The 21,032-nt window shown below is 38.5% G+C and overlaps 1 protein-coding gene across 3 annotated transcripts in view; it reads right to left on the minus strand.

The window, feature by feature from the left end:
- ccm2 (CCM2 scaffold protein) overlaps positions 1-21,032 on the minus strand; it is a 119,026-nt gene that overhangs the window by 60,611 nt on the left and 37,383 nt on the right. For all 3 annotated transcript variants that reach the window (XM_060851534.1, XM_060851552.1, XM_060851543.1), the window contains exon 2: positions 1,837-2,013. In XM_060851534.1, coding sequence (XP_060707517.1) covers positions 1,837-2,013 — 177 coding nt within the window. The remainder of the gene's footprint in view (positions 1-1,836; positions 2,014-21,032) is intronic.

Here is a 21,032-nt window from a genome sequence, read left to right on the forward strand (position 1 = left end):
AAACAGTTATGTTCAGTTAAATTTTGTTTAATTGAATCTTGTAGTCAAAAATCAGGAGCTAAGTGGAAATGCAAGTTGTCACGTCATTAAAGATCAATTTCACGTCAAAAATGTGACAACACTAGGTTTCCACGGTCAGTGGAGTCAGACTATTTGTACTTATGAAGTGACTTTAACTGAAAATGCATGATACTCAGCAGGTAAAATGCATCTTAAAAAAAAAGCTTTCACCTCAGATACAGGTTAAGATCAGGGAAGACAAAGCATACACTTCATCTCAGCACCATTATAAAAAAATTCCATGAGATAAGAATGCTTGGTAGACAACAACTCCTTTTTGGGACAGATGCCACTAATCATTTGCAGCAAGTACAGTATGGTGGCTGCAAATTTCAGTAGAGCTTATCTCTGCCAGTCTGTCATCTCTCAGCTACTGAAAACTCCTAACAGACAGCCTGCATGGTTTCCAATTAGATTCCCATTAGTTTTGGGCTTTCATGGCTCTTCTATCCACATTATAAGCTGCCTTCCTAATGTCAACAGTACGCACATCTGCGTAAACTGTTGCCACTTCTTAGTACAATCTTTCAAATAGTAGGGAATGGGCCATGCATCCATCTTGCTTCAAGTTCTACCTCACTACACTTTCGGCAGTACATTCACATGATCTGTAAAACTGATTAATTACTCAAATGAGTAACTGGAATGTTAAGTTGCAGAAAAGAACATTTAAATTGCTTATTGGTAAGTGGCCACTTTGAGTCAACTGACTTGAAAACAGTATGTCAATATTGTTCTACCTTCCCATGTACATACATTGAACATTTTTAGATGAGCGTTTAAACTTCAACTCAAACGTCCTCTAAACGTTGGATCCTGTTTTAAATAGGCTCTTAACACCCAGGCCCCAACACTGCACAGAACGGCCACAGTGTTTGGTCCAACACTCCTATATCGACATGCTTTGAGTTGTGCATGTTCAATTAGGCTGAATAAAAAGGAACATAGGTATATTGGTGCTGACTTTTTCCTTAATGCCCCATCACAGGTGTATCAATTTTTTTTTTAACGTGAAGCTTTTCTTTTGTTGCTCCCCATTTAATCAAGTTTAGTCATAAAACCACATTTTGGGCTCTCAAAATTTCGTCTCTTAATCCATCTCACCTCAGTCCAGTAAATGCGACTGAGGCAGCTGCCTAATTAGGCCAGATCATCCTCAAATCTCGTTCAGAAAATAAAGTTGCACTTCAGGAGTTAGTTCAATTATTTAAAGGTTAGTTTACCTCCATTGGACATTAGAATAATGAAATGCAAATAATCAAATGGTAAAAATAAAATCAATAACTTTCTACTCAAGAGTTTTAAAAAGGGGCAATTAGTCTCCACGAAGGCAGCAAATGAGGCTCCACTTGAGTGATGACCAGAGTAAATGAGAATATGATAGGACAATTTTCAAAATAAAACTCAATAAGCAATCGGAGCCTTTAAACAAAGGAAGGCAGACTGAAAAATGAAGACATTGCTTTCATTTTTCAAAAACGAATGTGCTCAGTAATTCAAAATGAAAAGTTAAATAGATTGGATGCAGACCCAGATAGACTATTTATATTATGGTTCCTCTTTCTCAGCCCCTCCCAAAAGAAAGTCCATTCATGCAAGAGAGCGCAAAAACAGGATGTGCATTAACAATGGGTGGCAATAATTTTAAAAGGCAACATATGCTTCCAAAGGATCACAATATATAGTTGCATTATACACGTTTTTAAGAAAACGGATAGCAAATTTTAAAAAGTTACAGCTTATAATGAGAGAGTAGTTTCAGAACTTCAGTTCTACCTTTACTTCCTTTTCAATATAATCATTCAACAGAATCTCTGGTTCAACTCTGTGATCTGGCAAGGCCAGGGTAACTGTATGCAACGGTCTTCGTTCTGTAACCTTTTCTTGTGCCTTCTTATCACGTCCCTTCTCTCCTTTCAGGAAAACACGCTTAAACGGTGACACGATTCCAGGCTACAAATGCAAGTACAGGAGTTTCAGTTTAACATTATTGCTAATCAGTTGTTAAAAACATTGCATGAAACTACATTAAGTTTGCTTGAGGTTATTAAGGCCACCTGGCCTTAAATCAGAAATACAAATTTATTGTAGTATCACTGAGTATTGATAATTTTTAATTTGACAAAATAAAAAGCCATTGCAAATGCAGTTAAGATATAAGAAGACTCTATTCCCAAATTCCAAAATATAATTCTGCTTTTTGTAAAGTGTTAGCATTTGAATATCTTTTATTAGGTTTTGATTTCTGCTTTTGAATCTAGAGCATTACATTTTTCTGATAATTATATTTGCTTCCAAATTCTTTGCAGATTTTAAAAGGAATAATTATCAGCATGGTTTGATCTGAATAATGATGGCAAGTTCTGAACTGGAATACAGTTCATGCTAAAATGTCACAGCGCAATTTGGACTGGGAGCAGTCTGCAGCAGAAAATGGAGCTTTTAAAAAAAAGAAAAAAAAATCAAGATCTTGATCAGGAAGGTTCGTCAGGCAAATGCTTCAGCTAGACGTAACCGCCAAGAAAATGGGACATTAATGTAAAACTGAGCTCAGAGATGCCAAGATGTTCGGAGAAGAACAACCGAGTCACTAGTTAAAGAGTGACAGGAACCACTGAGAAACAGGGAAGATGACGTTCTCCAGATGTCACTAGACTAGATATTCTGGAGTCCAGGCAAGATTTTATTTCTTCATTAGGATGGTGTTAGCATCACTTGATAGGTCAGCATTTACTGCCCATCCCACACTGCCATGCAGCAAGCAATAGTGAGCTGACTTCTTGAATGTCTTCCATCTTTGGCTTGTAGGGACACAATACAGGTTAAAAGGTGGAGTTCCAGGAATTTCATTCAGTAAATAGTGAATAAATGGCAATAAACAAATGCTTGGGAGGTACCTTGCAGGTGGTGGTATTCCTATGCATCTACCACCTTCAAGGCAAGAGTGGCAGAGGTCAAGTGTTTGGAAGTTGCTGTCACAGGAGCCTTAGTGAATTACTGCAGTGCATCTTCTACATGGCACACACAGCTGCACGGCAGTGAACATTGAAGATGGTACATGCCTGGTTGTTGAACTTTACTGTTGGAGCTACATTCACCTAGGCAAGCAGAAGTATTGCACTCACTCCACTTGTGATTTGTACGGCACGGGCAAACTTTGACAAGTTAGGTGATGTGTTACTAAAGAATTTCGAGCTTCTGACTTGTTCTTATGTCGGAACCAACTTTTACAGTGGTTATAATGAGTCAGTTCCATTCTCTTGCGATCTTAAGAAAACAGTGCAATAGCCGTGTCATTATAACCGCGCAGTGCCGGAATCACGTTCTAACCAATACAGGAAAGGAAAGGAAAGTTCATGTTCTACAAATAATGGTCTAAATTCTTCAATTGCATGAAAACCAATTCAAGTTGAAAAAAACATGTGTTATAGCAGAACATGTTTTTGTTCTGGCTAGAGTTGCTTGGGTGAGGTTTGGTGATCATGAATACGTAACTTCACAAAACATGCAGATTATAATATACCGGAACATTGAGAACAAAAAAAGGCCTCAACTTAGGGAAATTAATAGTCACCTGGAATGATGCAGAGAGTCATCCACAGCTACAAAGTGCATCCCTCAACTTCTTTGAGGCTTCAACTTGATTTTCAAACTAAAACAAAAAGGCTCGCACCTGAAGTTGGCAGACTCTTCCGTCCTCCAAAATCAAGCTACATGACCATCTGAATACTCCCTATGCCCACTTGCCTGCGTGGTTAGGCATTTTCTAAATCAACCTATTCAGAGATGTTAGACATCTGTGCAGCAGGTAAGATGTGAATCCAGGCCTTACGGCCTGACACTGCGCTGCCATAAAGGGCCTCATATATGGATGCTTAGGTGATGCTTAATTAGTGATAGGCTGAAACTCCTGCATTGCTAGGAAAGGAAAAAAAACATTTAGCCTGAGCCATACAGTTGAGATCATGTTTCATTTGAAAATGATCTAGGCTGCTAGTTCAGTCTTCAGGGAATGCTATGCTGATGTGCTCTCTTTTCAAAGGACATTAAAATCAAACACCCACAAAATTCCGAGGTGAAGACAGATTTCTGAAAAGCAGCAATTAAATCATTCCACTGACCTGAAGAACGTTTATCCTGTAAATCAACATCATACAAATCTGATTTGGTCATTATCATGTTCTGTTTACAGTACTTGCTAGTGCACAAATTGACTAATACACCTCAAAATATTTCATTGGCTGCAAAGTGTTTTGACATCCTGTGGTCACGAAATGCGCGATGTAAAAACACAATCATGGTTTCCTGCACCTTTGGCTCTCAAAGCCATACAAACGTCAGGTAGGACTGTTCAACTGAATGTCAGACATACATTGAAAACATGTAAAAATACAAATTTAATTTCAGACAACATCCCCATGAAACTATCATCCAATTATATAAAGGAATTGTGGACATCAACCCAGTGTGCAGCCTACCATTTAATAATAGATTGCCAATATGGATCGGATAAATCAATTACTTTTTAAGCTTTTATTTGAATCAGAATTTGCTAACTTTCTGAACTTTCCCAAATCGTTGCATTATTCAATCTTGGGATAGTGCAAACACGAGCAATATAAAACCAAAACAATGGTTACAATACTATTACCTGTCTTGAGCTTTCATTTTCCATTTTTGCCACTTCCGAGTGCGCACACATCAAAATATGACCAATGCAAACAGCAAGAAAATAATGGTTCCTAAGTCAGAAACAATAGACTCGACAAGCAAATAATCACGAAGATGACTCCACAGATACTCAAGTGTAACTGCTACAAAACTTGCTCAGTAACTGAATGCCCAGATGGCCAAAAAACCCATCTTCCGTTCCAAAGCCTTTTCCCTCATTTCTTAAATCACCAACACTCCAAGGAGAGAAAAAAGGCAACACACCCTAGGGCTGTCTTTGAAGCAAGGCAAAATTGACATTAAATGACAAGGAGGAGATAACTTGTCCATCAAACTGTATGTTTTGAGCTGTAACATCTTAAATAAATGCATTGGATAAAAGTTCAAGTAGCAGCAGCTCAGGATGCCTTGTCCCAAAGGTATGCAAGATAAACCTGTTCAGATAGGAGATGATCCATTTGGAGACCGATCCTCAAATAAGACAACTGATTTACCATCACTATTATGAACAAATTGAGAACTTTTACCATAAAATCAATTTGAAACTATGGATAAGGAGTACAAACTGAACTGTTTATCAATGAGGCAGCTTAAATTTATGCATGAGAAGTGTTACAAATGCAAACTATCAAATATGCATTGAAAAGTGAACTTTGCAAACTGCAGATCAAGAATCAGACTATCTTAAAAGTTGTAACAGCAGCATAGAACAGGAAATACTGTCACCACAGCTTCCTTCTGTAACTAGTTTTTATGGTGCTCACAATATGTTCTTTACATGTAAACATTAAACTCCGATAACCCTGTGTGCCAAATAGGCACTGGATAAATCCAAGGTATTAATATAAACTTGCACTGCAACAGATTCGGATCTTTTAAAAAAGATCTGAAGTCACTGTTACAATTGAAAATTTGAAATTGATGTATAAATACTGTCAAAATTACTTAATAATGAACTTAGAATTGGATTTCAGTGAACACATGAGTTTTAACACTTTCCTTGACATCAAGTAAAAGGTGGTACCAACTTCAGACTGGCCTCAAATCTGGTATAGCTCATGACTACAACTAATAGTATATGAGGTCATGTGACTTTCTTGATGACCTGAGGCAAATCCTGACCAGATCAGCAGTTCAATGTTAGAAAAAAATTACAAATTGAATTAACAAAGTTGGCCAAACTTCCACAAGCATAAAATTCCAGTTTTGCACAGAGTTAAAATTGTTGCCCACCCATTTAAAAAGAACTTTCTTCTGCTGCTTTCCATATCAGATGGGGCAAAGTCACTGTGCAAAAGCATATCATTTGGGGCATGATAGATTAAAATTTAGCTGAATCGTGACAACCACCAGATTCCAGCAAACTTACTAACATAAAGCTGGCCATTCCATCCAATAGCTGCCAGCCGGAAAAATCTAAAACTAAATTCACTATCAGATTCCTTCCCAATAATACTGCAATTTCCCATGCTTCTAACATTCGAAGTATTCCCTTGGATTTTCTTTTTAAAACTCAGGTCTTCGTTGCAGCAAAACTTTCCAAGATAACTGTGCTATCACAGCCCTGGCAGGTGCTTTGAACCCATACCCATCTTAGTTTTTCTAAACTGTCATATCAAGTCTTAGTTGCATTAATTTGTATCTACATTTACAGAAGCATAGAGATGTACAGCATGGAAACAACAGATCGGTCAGTCCAACATGTCCATGCCGACCGGTTATTTTAACCTTATCTTATCCCATTTGCCACGTAGGATGGGAAAAAAAGATTTGTGGCTGTAAAAACTGCTTCTTTGAGGTATTTTAGATGTTGGAGGTGAGTTCCTCAAATTCCAGGAGTAGCATTACGATTTTATATGCTGTTGCACTGTTTTGGAACTTTTGGTTGGGGGGGGGGGGGGGGGGGGGGGGGGGGGGGGGGGGGGGTGTGCAGGGAGGAGAAAGAACAATGTCAAAACAACAGCACTTTAAAAAGGGTGAAAGACAGACAAAAGACACCAAAGCACATGGTCAGGTGGGACAGAAAGAAACCTACATTGCTAACTGACAGCAGCAGTGAATTTGCAGTTACTGTCTTTGCTGTTTGAATTCATGTAGTACTGGACATCGGGGTGCATCTAGGAAAGACAAATAAACAGTATAATTCATAGCTGACCTTGGAGGTACCTGTGTGGGTGAGCTCACAGGACAGGAACAGATAACTACAGTTTTCAATTTACCTTGCTGGAAGTCTAAATAGTGAATAGAGTGGGTTCTTTCTTGATTATGTTTTATTTAAATGCGTCTCAGTTAAAATTTCAAAAATATAAATCACAAGTTAGCCTGGCACACGTTTTTAAGAGCAAAAACGATGGTGCTATTTTCTGGGTCTGTAGATTGTGAAAAAGCAAAAATGGCCCTTAGTAAAGTGATATGCTCTTCCTGTCGGATGTGGGAGTTCAGGGAGAGCTTCCATGTTACTGATGATTATGTCTGCAGGAAATGACTTTGGTTGCGAATCCTATCAAATCACATGCATCGGTTGAAGTGACAGAGGCAATGAAGAAATTACAAAAACTCATGGCTGCGACAAATGGCAGTTATAGGAAGGGAGAAAAGCCACAGATACACATCGATGGGTTAACTTCAGGAAAAGGTAGGGGGGTAGGCAGGCGTCCTCAGTGGCTATCTCCATATCAAACAAGTCTGCTGTTTTGGAAAATTTATGGTGTCATGGACTCTCAGGGGAACGCAGCACAAACTGCCAAGTTTCTGCTTTCATGACAAGCTCTAATGCAATGAGGGGTACGCCAGATTCCAAGAGATCGATTGTGATAGGGGACTCTCGTCAAAGACAGACAGTCGTGGCCAGCAGTGAGAAATCAGAATGGAGCAAGATCAAGGATGGCTCAGAGAGGGTGCAGAATATTCTCAAAGGGGAAAGTGACCAGCAGGAGGTCATTGTACACACTGGATTTAACAGCACAGAAAGAAGTGAAAAGGTCAAGATTCTGTGGAAAGAATACAGAAAGTTAGACAGGAATTTAAAAAGGTCCTCCAGGGCAGTAATATATGGATTACTCCCAGTGCCATAAACTAATGAGGGTAAGAATAGGAGGATAGAGCAAATGAATGCATGGCCGAGGAGCTGGTATATGGGAGGAGGATTCACAATTTTGGATCACTGGACTCTCTTTTGGGGTAGAAGAGACCTGTACAAGGAGGATGGATTGTACCTGAATTGGAAGGGGACTAATATACTGGCAGGGAAATTTGCTAGAACTGCTTGGGAGAATTTAAATTACTAAGATGTGGAGTGGGACACAGGGAAATAGGGAGGGAAGAGTCTCAGATTGATCTTTTTCACCCATCATAGTTTTATTCAATACGAACAAGGAGCTGAATTGGGCTCAAAAACTAAAATGCGGACAGAAACATGTACAGAGGAACCTCGATTATCCAAATGACACAGGCAGGGTTAACAGAATGCCAATTAACAGTTTAGCCAAGCATCAGGACCTTGCGATCTTGTCTAGATAATCCAAAATTTAGATAATCGAATGCCAGATAATTGAGGTTCCTCTGTATAGTTTTAAGTTTGATTGTTAATCCCACAACAGAGAAAAACCAAAAGGAAGGACTTAATTTTATTTGATTTGAATGTGATAGTAGTGCCTGGAAGGGTCTGGTTTAAAATCAGGCATCAGCCCAAAATGTTAAAATAATGTCTGTCACTATAAATGCTACATCACCTCAAACTGTCTCTAACTTAAGTCCCTCAAAGAACCAAAACTATACATAACACTTCAGGTGACACATGCAGTTACAGCAACACTTCCCTACTTTTATACTCTATTCCTTTAGCAAAGATGCTAAAATTTCATTTGCCTTCTTTGTCACATGCTGTACTGCATATTAATGTTCTGTGATTCATACACAAGGACACCTAGATCTCCCTGCACTTAAGCATTCTGAAGTGTCACTTCATTTAATAAGCTGTCTTTCCATCCTTCCAATTAAATTCGATAACCTCTCTGTTATCCACGTTCAACTCCATCCGCCAAAAATGTCTGTATTGCAATTTATTTTCCCACCTATTTTCATGTCATCTACAATTTTGGCTATATCTTCTGCTGCTGCATCCAAGTCATTAACATGGATCAGAAATAGTTGGGTCCCTGAGGGCAGGACATTGTGTTACCCTATTAGTTATATTTAGCCCACCTGTAAATAATCGTCCATTTATCGCACATCTGCCTTCTGTTAGTTAGACAATCCTGACACGATGTAATGATCAGTGCTGGCACAGCAGCCTTGTGATTTTATATACAGAACAACCTCGATTATCCGAACAAGGTCTCAAGGTCCCGTAAAAACAGCATTGGGCAACTTAACATTCAGTATCAATTAAATGGCACGATGGCAGCATTGCCAGAAAACATAGGCATGCTCGGATAACCAGCACTCAAATTACCGCTTGTTTATGATCAGATCAGTTATCCAAACAAAATATTCCTTGCCCATCTCATTCAGATAATTGAGGTTGCGCTGTAAATGATTTGGATGTGAATACAGGAGGAAGTATTAGTAAGTTTGCAGATGACATCATAATTGGTGGCACAGTGGACAGAGAAGGAGATCTCTAGAGTACAACATCGTTATCAAAATTAAAGCATGGCAGTACCATGTTTACCTGAAACAAGAAGGAGCTGTTGAGCATTCTGGTAAGGGAAATTAATATAATCAAAAAAGGTGCTCGGGAAGCAAAAACAACATTAGGTTTTTTTTTTAAAAAAAAGAGACTGCCACTTGTCATTTTGCTGTGCCAAGACATTTGAGTACACCTACAGACAGATAACAGTTATAGAAAGTTTTTAGGAACTCGTGCAAAATATCAATTAGGACATCTCCTGAATTCTTAAGATGTCTATCATTGGCAAGGACAGGACAGACCTACTTGTATAGATTCCCCTTTCTTGGAGCATCATTTCTCTTAAATACAAATTAATAAGGTCAGAGGCAGGAAGTATAGCATTATGAAGATGCATTAGCCTTGTGGACAACAGCCTATACGAACAAAACATTTCCTTTCCAGGAAAGAAATGAGACAATGGATTAGAACTAGCTAAAATAACCTAATTTTAGGCAAAATTTCAAATATAGTTTTAGTCTATGCAAGCACAAATTACAATAAATCTGTTTATATTTTGTGAATACTAAAATGATGGCACCCCTCAAATAGCTGTCAGCCAACTGCTAAGCTAGCAAGACACAATTCAAGTTATATTGTAAAATATTTTGTTATAGAATTTATTGACATCTTTTGATCCAGTGTGAAATAAAAAAACCCTACCAACCTCAAAATACGAAACATGATTGCAAAGGAAAAGATCTTTAGATAAGAATGTTGCTCAGTGGCAGAATTGCATGAAATATATAGCCAAGAATGGCTCTCAAGTCATCGAGAAGGTATCAGACTTCTTAATGCCATGTTTACTTCTGAACTGATGACCCCAGAAGCATATCTGAAGGTTATACAAATTAAGTTGAGTGAAAAGGACAATGTTTAAACCCAACAGAAATAAAGCTTGAATTTATACTGATAGGATAATTTGACACCAACAAGTTTTAAACTCTGCTGCAATGCTTTCCCAGAATACCAGCATTCGAATGAACTGATCCTCAGAAGCTACAGCAATTCTTAAGTATTACACTGAACTCAAACATTAATTGTCTGTCACGAAGAACACTACAGCTACCACATCGGGACCCTACAACCACAAGGTTTCCAAATCTCCCCATCCCAAATCCAGCCCTCCAACTCTGCACTGCTCTCTTGACCTGACCTATCTGCCCATCTTCCTTCTCAGAGACCTATTACAATCACCTCATACCTGTGTTCACCTATCACCAACCCACCTACCTCTCTACCACCTCCACTGCACCCCCCTCATCCCTCGTTTCTTAGTCCCCTTCCCCAGTCTCGATGAAAGGTCCTGTCTGAAACAGGAACTCTCCAGATCCTCAGATGCTGCTCGACCTGCTTGTTTTATCCAACACCACACTATTTAGATTAGATTAGATTTTTAGATTAGACTTACAGTGTGGAAACAGGCCCTTCGGCCCAACAAGTCCACACCGACCCGCCGAAGCGCAACCCACCCATACCCCTACATTTACCTCTTACCTAACACTACGGGCAATTTAGCTTGGCCAATTCACCTGACCCGCACATCTTTGTGACTGTGGGAGGAAACCGGAGCACCCGGAGGAAACCCACGCAGACACGGGGAGAACGTGCAAACTCCACACAGTCAGTCGCCTGAGTCGGGAATTGAACCCGGGTCTACAGGCGCTGTGAGGCAGCAGTGCTAACCACTGTGCCACCGTGCCGCCCACAAACTCTGACTCTTCAGCATCTGCAGCCCTCTATCTCCTGCCCACAGATAGTGTCGGATTTGCTGTGTTTTTTTTCAAAATTGGTTTATAATTTAGCACATTTTTTTTCAGCCAAAAGTTTGTTTCTCCTCCTCCCAACTTGGATTCCAAGCATGTCATTGTTGGGAACAAAACACTAAGTTTAGATAGATGTAAAACTCAGCATGGTTAAGAGATAATAGTCATTTGGTCAGAGATTGGGATTGATATAACCTTACTTCATCTCCCTATTAAAATATATCCTATTCCCTTTTTCATGTATTTGTCTACTCCTATTTGACTAGATTCAAGCAATCATCTCAAATACTCCATTTGCACAGAATGTCACATTCTCACCACTCAACGTCAAAAATCTTCCCAAATATATCTTTTTGGAGTTAATGACAGATCCACTACAGCCAAACAAATACATACGCTCAGTGGGAACATAATTGGGTTATCCTAGCCTTGAGAGCAAGATAACCCAGTTTAGTCTTTCCAGATAGAACTGTTACACAGTTACAGTTGGAAGGCTAGGACATGCATAAGACCAAAAAAAAAACGAAAGAAAGAATTAAGCACTTTGTGTACATTTACCAAGTGTTTGAATGGTATTGCATGAGATTAAACTTTACAATGGAACAAAGAATTGTTGAAATGCCAAATATCAAAAAGCCAAAATGAGATAAACCAAAACTACAGGTTGTTGCATAACGCAAATGATGAACTGGGACACTTTCTAAAGCACAAACTTTTAAAATATTTCATTAACATGAATTTGCTGTAATGCAATTACATTAGAAACAGTGCTTAGTGTTGGCAAAGCATTATTTTTCCACAACATGGGGTTGCACAAGAACACAACCAACTATTGTGTTATATTAAAAAAACTACCTGTATAGCATATATACACATGTATAGGTCAATGTATAAGCCTATCCCGAATTTTTGGCTGAAAAATCTTGTATTTTCCATATATTTCATGTATAAGTTGACCCTAGCTCTTCAGTTACAGATCAACATTTGAGTCAGCGTGCCTGCCCATTGCGCTCCACTCTGGCTTTTCAGTCTGCAGGCTGCACCGCTCCATTCCAGGTCTCCCAGTTCGCTAGCCATCACACTCCATGCCACGTTTGCAGAATTACTGACATCTGCGAGTTTGTTTTCCAGTTTCAACAACACGCAGTTTACTGTGGCCTGAACATATTACAGGGATGATTCCAGAACCAGTGAACGGGGGGGGGGGGGGGGGGGGGGGGCTGCCTGAAAGGTAAATTTCCTGTTTACATTACCTTATGAATATTGACTTGTTTGCAATTGTCTTTCTCGCTAGTACCTAACTTACTACTCTAAGGTGAAATGCAAATGACAATCAAGACTTGAGTACAAACTGTTTTCTTCACCACGTATCCTCTACTCAACCACTGTAGATATTGACCTGTCAGTATAGAAGTATTATAAATGGTTTTAGCACTTTGTACATGCTGGGACGATTTTTACTTTGTTTAACTTTGCTAATACCCAAGAAAAACAAACAATACAAAACGTACAAGAGACTTGAGAGCAGCATACCATCATATGACTGATGTAATTACAAGTCTTTCCGCTGAATAATATCTGCGTCTACGAGCAAAACAATTCTTTGGATTATTTTACATCTCAAGTTAGTTCTAAAAATTCAATATGATATAAATTATGCCACTTAGAACAGCTTTAGATATGCTTCTGTGGTAGGTCTTGGAACGTACCCCTGTGGATACTAGGGTACTACTATACCATTCTACCATAGCAGGCAGAATAGAGAGTTATTCGTGGATAAATGTTCAATAATGGCCATAATTCTTTTTCCCTCTGTTGTTTATGATTTTATACAGAGATCTGGCTCTTGCTTGTCCATTTTTTGGACTCATATCAAGCATGAATTTAATTCCCTCAAAAACAATACCTTGTATTAGTCACCTCCCTAATTTCAGCTTTTAAAAAAAGTCTCCAAAATTCAACCTATGCACAAGTATATATGGTAGTTAAGATTTAGGGGAAAAAAGGACTTTCACAGCTGTCCCACATTTTTTTTGTTTTATTTCACAAACTTTAAAAAGCTTTCTTAAAACATGGACTATTCTATAATAAGACTTTGACAAATTTACAAAATTCCTATCATAGCCAATTATTCACACACAAAAACAAATTGAGCAAAGTCAACTGTTTTTCTAAAACAAACGTATTGCAGCGCTGTGCAGTTCATGAATTCAAAACATAAAGGATGATGTAATTGAGTTGTGGATAGTATTTAGAAATTTCACATTTAAAATGGAATGGGAGGCAAGTCAAGTTACATTTGTCTTGGCAACAGCAACAAGTTTGTATTTTCCTTGGCTCTATTGCTCTCGCAGCAAAATGCTGCATTTTCAGTTGTACCTAAGAATGAGCAGGTTCCAAACTGGCTAATGTTCAATGACTATTGGAAATTCCAGTGGAGAAACTGTATGAGAAGCCAGACTTTAAAGCTTAGTTTTGTCATTTAGCTAAGAATGGTTTAAAGACACAGTCATATTAAAGTTTAACATGCATGCCTTAACAGTATTTGAGGATGGTGTTGACATTCAACAGAAATCAGTTGAAATGTTTTCTCCCCCTCCTGATAGTTCAAGTGCTGGCAATGTTAATGGTCAGACTGAAGCCTCCATCGTATTACACTTTTAAAAGGTTTGAACTATGATAACTCCATAATTTTCTCACACTTCCAACACTTCCAAATAATACATGTGGTGATCAAATTTCTAGAAATAAGTCTAGATAACCCTAGTACAATTTAAAAATGTTTCATTTGAGTATACACCAAATGTTTCAAAATTAAATGTAAAATTGCACATTTTCATATGCTATTAATAAATAGTTCATTATAGAGAGAATAGATCATTCATAACCAACTAAGCAAACCCATACATTTATATTTGAAGTAAATCAATGTTAATATATTACAAACAGATGTTCAATAGCATTTTTTTCAAACTTAAAGCATTTTGGAGTTTTATGGGTCAACAACTTCCAAAAAAATGGGTAGTCAATGTGGTGGCTTTGTGGTACAGAAAGTGACTTTCATATTTACTTACAAATCAGGGACTTGACATCTAACTTTTTTTTTGATGTGAAGTGTTTTGGAACATAATAGTTATGAAAAACAGCATATCCGTGAAAGATGAAGTAACTACACACAAAGAACCTTAACACCAGGTGTTATTTCAATATTTCTACTACACAATTACTAACGTTGCAACTAAATCCAGATTGCGTTGAGGTTACATTTCTAAAAAAAAAATCAGTACAACAAATACTCGCTATTTTTCCTTTAAGTGAATTGCGAAGATAGAAAATATGGGTGCAAGATGAGTATTGCAAATGTTCGCTAAACTCGACTCAAGGGAGACCTTTGTGGACATAGCCTGCATCTGTGACACAAAGAAAGGCAACACCACAAATAGCCAAAAAAGGTGGATGCAGGGAGTAGCCTGTAGAGTTAGATGGGCAAGGTTACGAGACTTCCTCTTTGCAGAAACCTTCCATCCAGTGGCATGCGACATGTATGCATTTTTATTGAAGGGTGCTAGGGCTGGTGGAGGTAGGGCAGCTTGAGTCAGAGTAAGGAGAAGAATGAGGGAAGGGGCAGAAAAAGGCATCAGAATCTTTTTAAAAACCTAATTGCTGACTCTGGATTTTGGAATGTACACACCTTAGTCTCTATTAATTCAGACCAGATGGTGAAATTTATATATTTCTCAAATGAAAAAGAAAGACTGCTGCACAGTTTGCAAAGATTTTAGGAAAATTATTTCCAAAGACAAAATGATCCCCAGTAACCTTTATTGCTCTAAATGCAACAGCAAATAAAGACAGTTGTAAAAGGAACTGAAAATGTGAGCAGAACCTTAGATAGCATTCAGAAAGTAGTGAGGCAGAACATGCAATAGCAGATCTATCATGTTGCACATTCAGAACTAAGTGCATGAATCATTCATAGTTGCTAGCTTACCACTGCCAGACAATACAATCAAGGGTGGAGAGAGAAGACTGCATCAAAAGACAGACCACATTGGCAATTATTTAAATAAAAGCAAAATGCTGCAGATGCTTAAAACAATTCTGGAGAAACTCAACAGATCTGGCAGAACATGTGGAAAGAAAAAAAAGATTTCAGTAGGACTCTTCCTCAAAACTGTTCTAAAGATTGCCAGACCTGCTGAATTTCTCCAGCACTCTGTTCATGATTTGTCCATTTTCACATTGAGTCCTTCAAATTTTATCTTTCTGCACCAGATTCTCCTACACACCCCAGTTGAAAAATATAAACTCATTTATTACCACATGGAATTTGCTGATAAACATAATTTCCTCTATAATAAAAAGGCCAAACAGGTCAGGCAACATTTAATTATCTTGTGCCTTTCACTTTAATTTCCCATTACATCAGGTGCATTTTTGACTTTCCAACAAAACTTGAGGAACACCACCTCTCCGCATGTGACCCTTTTCAGACCTTGACCTTCAAGAATCACATCAAATGGCTAGGACATGCATTTTTAAAACATTTGTTAACCACTATGTTCTTTTGTGTTCTGGTTCATTCTGTTTTCTTTTGTGAGGACTGTACTACCTTCCCTGAACCCTTAAACCATCTTCAGCTGTCTCTTAAATGTATAACATCTTATCTCATTATCACTTCAGATGTTGAACTAAATTTTCTTCGGCATGTTACCAACATATCTCTATGTAGTTCTTTCCTCTTTCATTCCTTTGTAACATCAAAAAAAAGACTATTCAGCCTCAAGTTTGCTCTGCAATTCAATATAATCCTGATCATCCTACTTGGTACCCTGTCCTCTCCATACATCCTTTGATTCTTTTGTCCCCAAGAACTATACCAGCTCCTTGATTTAGCCTCAACTGCCATCTGTGGCAGAGACTCTGGGTGAAAAAATTCTCAGTCCTAAATGGCCAACCTTTTATCTTTAGGCCGCGTCCCCCGATTCTGTATTCTTTGGTCATTAGGAACATCCTTCTTGCATTTATCCTATCTAGTCCTGTTGGAATTTCAAAGGATCCTCTCTCTGAACTACAGAAAATGTAATCCAAGCTAATCCAGTCTCTCTTCGTACATCAGTCCCACCACTCCAGGAATACTCACTTAGTTGCTAGAACATCTTTCCTCAGGGACAGAGGCCAATAATGCATACAATACTCCAGGTGCATCACCAAAGCTCTGTATAATTGCAGTAAGGCTCTGTACTAAACTAATTTATCCTTGAAGGCCAACGTACCATTTGCATTCTTCACAACCAAATGCATCAGAGTACTTAATTTCAACAACTGTTGTACAAGGACAACAAGATCCTCTTGTTCTGAAGGAACTTTTCCAAATCCTAAGCTAGTATCTACTCAGTTTGCCAATGGTTCCACTAAAATAATACTTTTCGTCCTTGATTAGGAGTTGTGCATAGCGTATCATGCCACAAAGCAGCAGACTGAGAAGAGAGAGGAGGAGCCAATGCTTGTGAAACAGCTGGAGTAGCAGCTTTACAAAGAGCACATGAGAGTAGGGACAGCAACTTAAGATAATAGCAGACCTACACAAGAACAGCAATAATGGCAGGTGACTTAAAAAAAAACCTGCTGAGAGCTCTTTCAACTTGTTCTTTCCTACAAGAGCCACAAGTGAAACATTACAGGAAAGTAGGGAGATGATTGGTGGGTATTTCTTCCATATTTCAGTTGGCCAAATGATTGCAAATAGGACAGTCATACAGTACTACCATATGGATACAGACCTTTTGGTCCAAACAGTCCATGCTGAACATAAACCCAAACTAAAATAGTTCTACCTGCCTGGTCCACATCACTCCAAACCTTTCCTATTCAGGTACTCATCCAAATGCCTTTTGAATGCTGTAACTGTACCACATCCATCACTTCCTCAGCAAGTTCATTCCACACTTGAACCACCCTGTGTAAAAAAATTCACTTTTGAAAAAATCTTTCGTCTCTCACCTTAAAAATGTGCCCCCAGTCCTGAAATCCCCAACCCTATGGAAAAGACACCAACTTATCTGTACTCATGGTTTCATAAACTAAGGTCACCTTTCAACCTTATACACAGTGAAAAAAATCCCAGTTTTTCTTTGTAACCTTCCACAACTAGCAACATTCTGGTAAATCTCTTCAGAGGCCTTTCTAACTTAATATCCGTCCTATAACTGGCAGCCAGAATAGGACATAGCATTCCAGAAGTGGCCTCACAAAATGTCCTGTCCAACCTCAACATTAGAACTAAGTACAGTTAATAAATTCATCCTTAAAAATATTTTACAGCAAATTAATTGGTTAGAGATGGCTGGACAGCTGCAGCACGAGCACAATGATGAATGGCAATGGGTTCCATAATGACTATATCTGCAAGTATATGCTGTTTGAGGAATGTAGTTCAGAACTGACGAAATGGAGTCTGAGCTGGGGACACGAACACACAGAGGAGAAGTATCTGTAAAGCTACCTTTGTCAGGAGGCAGTCACATCCTTTAGATTAATCACATTAAATTTGGTCCAGGGTCAGGGACTGAAGGGTGTGACTGTGAGTAAGGCATACACAAGGATTGAAAAAAATTTAGCAGTGGGAGGAGTCTCAACCATGGACTGGATAAAGCCAACAGGCACGAAAGGTTCTTGGCTCCTGGCATGGACTGCAAGGAGAATGAAAAAAAAAACTGACTACAGCACTATGGATGAGAAAAGGTAAAATAAGGAAATAAATAACGATGTTCTCTGCAGTACAATTCTAAAAAGGTTTAGACTACCTGATGCCCAGGTTCACAACATCTCTTCTGATTTGGAAAGGGATTGACAGAGGAACTTGGAGTATGAGGGGAAAGATCCAGTTGTTACAGTCCACATAGGGAAAAGATTCTCATGAGGAATCACAAGCAGCTGAGGGCTAAATTACTTGTTTTTATTCTTTTTTAATCTCCAGATTACTACCTGAGCTACATTCAAATTGGTGTAGGTTAAATAAGATTTAAAAATTAAATGCATGGCTCAAAGACTGGTTTGGGAGAAATACATACAATTCAGGGCCACTAGCAACTATTGGGGAAAGACAACTGTTCTGTTGCAATAGGGTTCAATTGATCCATGCTGGGACCAGAATCCTGGTGAAACAAAGTAACGAGAGAAGAGGTACAGAATAGCAAAGAGGTGAATAATAAACCAAATATGCCAGCAGAACTCAAGAACTAAACAGTGTAATGGTTAAAGATCAAGAGTCTTTGAATGCATGCAGCATTTACATCAAAGGACAGAGTTGATGACAAATGAAATGCAGAATGTGACTTATTGGCTATTAAGAGCAGCCAATAGTTATAGGATGACCAAGGCTGGGAACTCTATTCAAGGGTATTTGACATTTCAGAAAAATAGGCGAAGGACAAAGACTGACCAGCTTAGTGTAATTATGATGTTAAATCACTTTGGGTGGAAATCAGAAATGAAAAAGAAATAAAGTCGCAGGTAGAGATCTACAGAGTACCAAAACATTGCTTCACTGTAGGAGAAAGCATTAATTGAAAAAGACAGGCATGTAAGGACACAATGAATTGTCACTAGCAATTTGAAATTTCTAGACCAGTTTCTTGAAGCAGTATATTTCAGAATCTACCCTAGTCTATTTGTGATCTAGTAACGAAGAATTAATAAGAGATTAAGAGATCTCATCAAGGGTAGTCCAGGGACCAAATCATAATAGAATTTCAAATTTAGATTGAGGGAGATCAACGCAAGTCTCAAACTAGGGTCCTCAACTTACATAAGGAGAATGACATATGCAGATTTGACTAAAACAGGCTGAGAAAACAGACTAAGGGGAAAAATAAATCAGGATGAGCACTGACAGATGTTTAAGCAGATATTACATACCGTTCAATAAAAATGTATTCTGCTCAAAAATGGTTGGATAAGGATGCATAACCAACTGTTAACAAAGGCAGACAAGTAGCCAAAACTAAGGCATACAATGCACTAAAAACTACTGGCAGGCCAGCAGCATTGGGAGATTTAAGAAACTAGTGACTAAGAGTTATTGAAAAGGAGAAAATTAATTGGCAAGAAAAAAAAAGTGAACTGCAAGAATTTCTACAGAAGCATATGAGCGGCTAAATTAAATATTAAACCTTTGGAGGTCGCAACTGGGGACTTGTTAAATGGGAACAGGGAAAGGGCAGTAATTGTTTTTTTAAAAAAAATCAGTACTTTTCCCAAATGGAGAGTACGAAAAACATCTCAAAATTAACAGATAAGCAAAGTTCCGATGGGAGGAAACAAACCAGTCTATATCTATTTGACAAACTAAAATGGGACTTGAGGCAGACAAACTGCCTGGATCAGATGGCTTTCATTCTAAAAGGGTTTCAAAAGAAGTGGCTGCAGAGGTAGTGGAGATCAAAATATTTTAGTACTCCAGATTCCAGCAGAGTACATGTTTTACAAATTGCTGGAAAGGTGACGACCCTATTCGAGAAGGGAAATAAAGCAGGAAACTGCAGGCCTATTGGCCCAACATTTGTTGTTGAGAAAATGTTGTTTCTTCTTTTATAATGGACTCTAGCAGGACAGTCAGAAAAGTTTAAAACATAATCAAGCAGAGTCAACATGGTTTCGTGAAAGGGATAAATCAGATTTGACAAATTTACTACAGTTATTTAATGATATAACAAGCAGAGTTGAAAAAGGAGAACAAGCTGTGGAGGACTTGCAATTTGCAGAAGGCATTAAAAGATACCACCAAAAAAAATTATTGCACAAGATTGGAGCTGATGACGTTGGGGCAACGTACTAGCATAGATTCAGTATTAATGGGTCTCTTTCAAGTTGGAGGAGTGCCACACAAGGATCATAGAGATGTGCAGCACGGAAACAGACCCTTCGATCAAACCCGTGCATGCCGACCAGATATTCCGACCCAATCTGGTCCGTCTGCCAGCACTCAGCCCATATATCCCTCCAAACCCTTCTTATTCATATACCCTCCAAATGCCTCTGAAATGTTGCAATCAGCGTCAACTATTTACGATCTCTATTAATGATTTGGGGGGGGTGGCACACAGCTGGCATTCTACTATATCCAAAATTTCCTAATGCAATATGGGAGGAACCGATGGTGTGATTGAGGACAGAAGGAGTCCACAATTGGATATAAACAGGTTCAGTGAGTGAAAAAACAAGAAACTTTGACAGATGATGTTTAAAAGTAGGAAACATTAGATAATGATTCTTCTTACCAGAGCGCAAGGCAGACTATGTAAAGATAGAAAGCAACTTCAAAAAAAGGAATCTAAGCATTCTTGTGCATGAAATAAAACATTCGCAAGCAGGTGCAATTAAGGAGGCAAAGAGAATTCGGGCTTCATTTTGAGGGGTGGTGGGAATTTAAAAAAGGGGAAGTTATCTTACACCTGGATAAGGTTTTGGGAAGGGTACACTACTGTCTACAGTTTGGCCCCATATTTTCAAAAATGATTGAGTATCGGAGTCTATTCAACAAAAAGAGATTCACTCATCTGATTCCTGGAATGAGGGCTGACTTATTAAGAAAAGGCTAAATAGTTTAGACCTGCGTCATCAGGATTTAGGAAACAGGCCTTTCAGCTATTTGAGATTGCTCCACCAGCCAATGATCATGGCTGATCCTCTATCTCAGTCATGTTTTTTGATGCGTTTGATGTATTTAAAGCATACCTTTGATATATTCAGTGACTTGGCCTCAGCCTTCTAAACCGGGAATTCGACAGGTTCATGATGGAACACATTTTTTTCTTAAGTCCTAAAAGGCCTACGCCATATCCTGAAATAATGACTGCTGCTTC

This window comes from Hemiscyllium ocellatum, chromosome 3 (assembly GCF_020745735.1).
Source record: "Hemiscyllium ocellatum isolate sHemOce1 chromosome 3, sHemOce1.pat.X.cur, whole genome shotgun sequence".
In the NCBI taxonomy this organism is placed as follows: Eukaryota; Metazoa; Chordata; class Chondrichthyes; order Orectolobiformes; family Hemiscylliidae; genus Hemiscyllium; species Hemiscyllium ocellatum.